The 3,517-nt window shown below is 40.9% G+C and overlaps 1 protein-coding gene across 1 annotated transcript; it reads left to right on the top strand.

Moving 5' to 3' along the window:
* The first annotated feature begins 410 nt into the window (after positions 1-410).
* On the top strand, positions 411-1,429 carry Prps1l1 (phosphoribosyl pyrophosphate synthetase 1 like 1). The gene has a single exon (XM_052184737.1). The coding sequence runs from the start codon at positions 473-475 to the stop codon at positions 1,427-1,429; it is 957 nt and encodes a 318-aa protein (XP_052040697.1). The 5' UTR covers positions 411-472.
* The last annotated feature ends 2,088 nt before the right edge of the window (positions 1,430-3,517 follow it).

Genomic DNA, 3,517 nt, shown 5'->3' with positions numbered 1-3,517 from the left:
TAGAACCCTGGTTTGTTTTTCCATGTATTCAAATTTAAAATTTCAAAAAAGTTAATAACGATTAGCCATACCTTTATTGGCCAGCAATACCTTCCTCTCCAGCAATTGAGAGGAATTAAAGGGTTCAAGGCCAGCCTAATCATGGAACTGATTCTAGGAAAGCCAGGGAAAACCCTATCTGGGAAATAAAACAAGAAAAATTAATAACAATAAGAAATTCCTATGAACTATAAAGTCTTCTTAATTTAAAATTGTGCAGTAGATGCCAGCCAAGCTTATTTTTGTTTTATATTGTTTTCTCTCTTTCTCTCTTTTTTCTTTCTAAAAGCTTGAGGTCAGATCAGCGCAACCGTTAGGGGAAGGGGCAGTAACGGCTTTGTAACCACCCTCCGTGCAATGCCCGGAAACTGTTAGTCTGTGGTCCAATTTCTCTTCCAAGAAGGAAGTTTTGTGTCTAGGATCTCCGGCCAAGATGCCAAACATCAAAATCTTCAGCGGCAGCTCCCACCAGGACTTATCCCAAAAGATCACCGAGCGCCTGGGCCTCGAGCTCAGCAAGGTGGTAACTAAAAAGTTCAGCAACCAGGAGACCTGCGTGGAGATCGGTGAGAGTGTGCGTGGAGAAGATGTCTACATCGTTCAGAGCGGTTGTGGCGAGATCAACGACAGTCTAATGGAACTTTTGATCATGATTAATGCCTGCAAGATTGCTTCAGCCAGCCGGGTGACTGCAGTCATCCCATGCTTTCCTTACGCTCGGCAGGATAAAAAGGATAAGAGCCGGGCTCCCATCTCTGCGAAGCTCGTAGCAAATATGCTGTCTATAGCGGGTGCCGACCACATTATCACCATGGACCTACATGCTTCTCAGATTCAGGGGTTTTTTGACATCCCGGTAGACAATTTGTATGCAGAGCCAGCTGTCCTGAAATGGATAAAGGAGAATATTTCTGACTGGAGGAACTGCACGATTGTCTCTCCCGATGCTGGCGGAGCCAAGAGGGTTACTTCCATCGCGGACCATTTGAATGTGGATTTTGCCTTGATTCATAAAGAACGGAAGAAAGCCAATGAAGTGGACCGCATGGTGCTTGTGGGTGATGTGAAGGATCGGGTGGCTATCCTTGTAGATGACATGGCTGATACTTGTGGTACAATCTGTTTCGCGGCCGACAAACTTCTCTCAGAGGGAGCTACCAGAGTTTATGCGATCTTGACTCATGGGATCTTTTCTGGTCCAGCCATTGCTCGCATCAATGGTGCCTGCTTTGAAGCAGTGGTGGTCACTAACACCATACCTCAAGAAGACAAGATGAATCAGTGTAGCAAAATCCAGGTGATTGACATCTCCATGATTCTTGCTGAAGCCATCCGGAGAACCCATAATGGAGAATCTGTTTCCTACCTATTCAGTCATGTTCCCTTGTAACAGAATGACACAAAATTTAAATACACTAAGATAAAATAAAAATAAACCCTGTTCCTTTTTTTTTTTTTTGCTTCTGCATTTGATTAAATGTTCTATCAGAAACCCAGTTGGGTCCACCATAGCCTCAGTAGATAGGGGGTTGTGGATTTCCTCGCATGGTTATTTCATTCTAGCTTCTTTGATTTTGTGAGCTTTGAAGTTTCACAAAGCCCCATTGCCACAAGGTTTTCTGATCTTGCAGCATACTGCATCGAACTACCAAAGGACAAATGAGCTAGCTACAAAACCACTTAATCTAAGACACACACAGTCACATGCCCCAAGTTCACCAGAGTCCATGGCAAACTTCAACAAGCACCTGGAGCTTTCTTAACCACTCTCCTGTATTCTAAATTCACTGGAAGGAAATGGCAGCTTCCAGTTTAAGCCACCATTGAGCTCAACGAGACTACATAGCAAAGTGCAGCTAGTGTTCTTTGAGAAAAACGACGGTGACTATCCATTTGGAGACTCACCTTAGAGTCTTAATCCTACATCCTCTTCTCGCGTTAGCTGTCCCAGGCATCCTCTTCCTGGGCAAATAAGCAACTGGGTTCAACTGTTCAATAGACCACAGTCTTGTTGAAAACAATGTCTCTCGTACCTATCAATGATGTGTGTGATCTGTAATATAACTTTATTTTGCTGTAGCTGCCTGCTAGCAATATGGTAGAGTCTAGGTGGCGCTGCAGAGCCTTCCGGCTAGTTTGTGCCTCATCTTTCACCGGTAGGAGACTGGCCTTCCCAAAGACCTTAGCTTTGTATTTTGAGATGATGTTTTCTTTTAAGGAAAGCCAATGCAGTGTCTGTGTGTGTAGAAGTGCGTGGCCAAAAAGATTGTGTGAAGTTTCTCATCTCCAGAAAAATAGAAAAAAGCCCCAAGAATTTCTAAAGAATAAAACAAAATCAAGGCAGATTTAAAGAAGCAATATTCAAAGTGTTATCTGACTTCTCATTTGAATTACCAGGTAATAAATGGGATGGAATAATGTCTTTGTACTTCTAAAAAAATATTTTAAGACTTAATTTTTGTATTCAAATTTGAAGGCAGTATTAAGGCATTTATAAATCTTCTTTAGTATTAAAAGATTAAGAAATTTTACCATTTTGGTTCCTTTCAAAAAATATTGCTTGAGTTTACTAAAAACTCAGAATTTGGGAAGTCAAGTAGGGAGAACTGAGAGTTGAGAGTTATCTTATTCTACATAGTGAGTTCCAGACCAGAGAACCTAAGATACATGGTAAGACCCTATCACAATATACATACATACATATACATACATACATACATATATACATACATACAAATTATATATATCCACAACCTAAAGCAATAAAACCTATCACTAGTAATAAACCCCCATGCAAACATACAAAACATTTGCTCAGGAAGACAAAAAATGCCTAAATTGAGTGTACTAGAGACCTGAATTGGAAGAATGAAATCGCGTCCTGACAGCTTCAAATTATCTAGTTAGCACAAACCCAATTAAAATCCTTATAGGAATTTTTTTCATAAAGCAGACTTGACAGGCTTTTCTCAAAGTTCATCTGGAAAAAGGCAAGCAAAATTCATCAAGGACCTTTTGAGGCTGTATTTTGTTACAGTACAATAAAGCTACAGCAGTAGAATGAGGCATATACACACAATGCTGCAGGGGTTCAATTCTCGAGAAACACCCATGTAAACTTACAGGAATCTCAGTCACATGCCCCATTTAATGGAGCAGCTGGTTGTGTTAGGGGAAGGAGGCACATAACGTATCAAGTTTTCAGAGTAATCATTACCGTGGGTTCCTACGGAGACTCACCCATGGTATGGATGCTTTCCTCATCCCTTGCCTTGGCATCCATCTCTATAAACTGCTCACATTCTCCCAAGTGGAGAATGAGTGTCTCCCCATATTTTTTAGTGGACTTTATACATTCGTTCATTTATCCAGAGCATAGCAATGCATATGGTGTCTTCATGTTGTATCAATAGCTTCATAATGCTCTAATCTTTCTGCATCCCTGAAGAAAATATGCAAATTCCTTGATTGTGCATTT

This window comes from Apodemus sylvaticus, chromosome 6 (genome assembly GCF_947179515.1).
Source record: "Apodemus sylvaticus chromosome 6, mApoSyl1.1, whole genome shotgun sequence".
In the NCBI taxonomy this organism is placed as follows: Eukaryota; Metazoa; Chordata; class Mammalia; order Rodentia; family Muridae; genus Apodemus; species Apodemus sylvaticus.
Note: the sequence above shows the minus strand (reverse complement) of the source record. Positions and strands in the feature narration are given on the sequence as shown.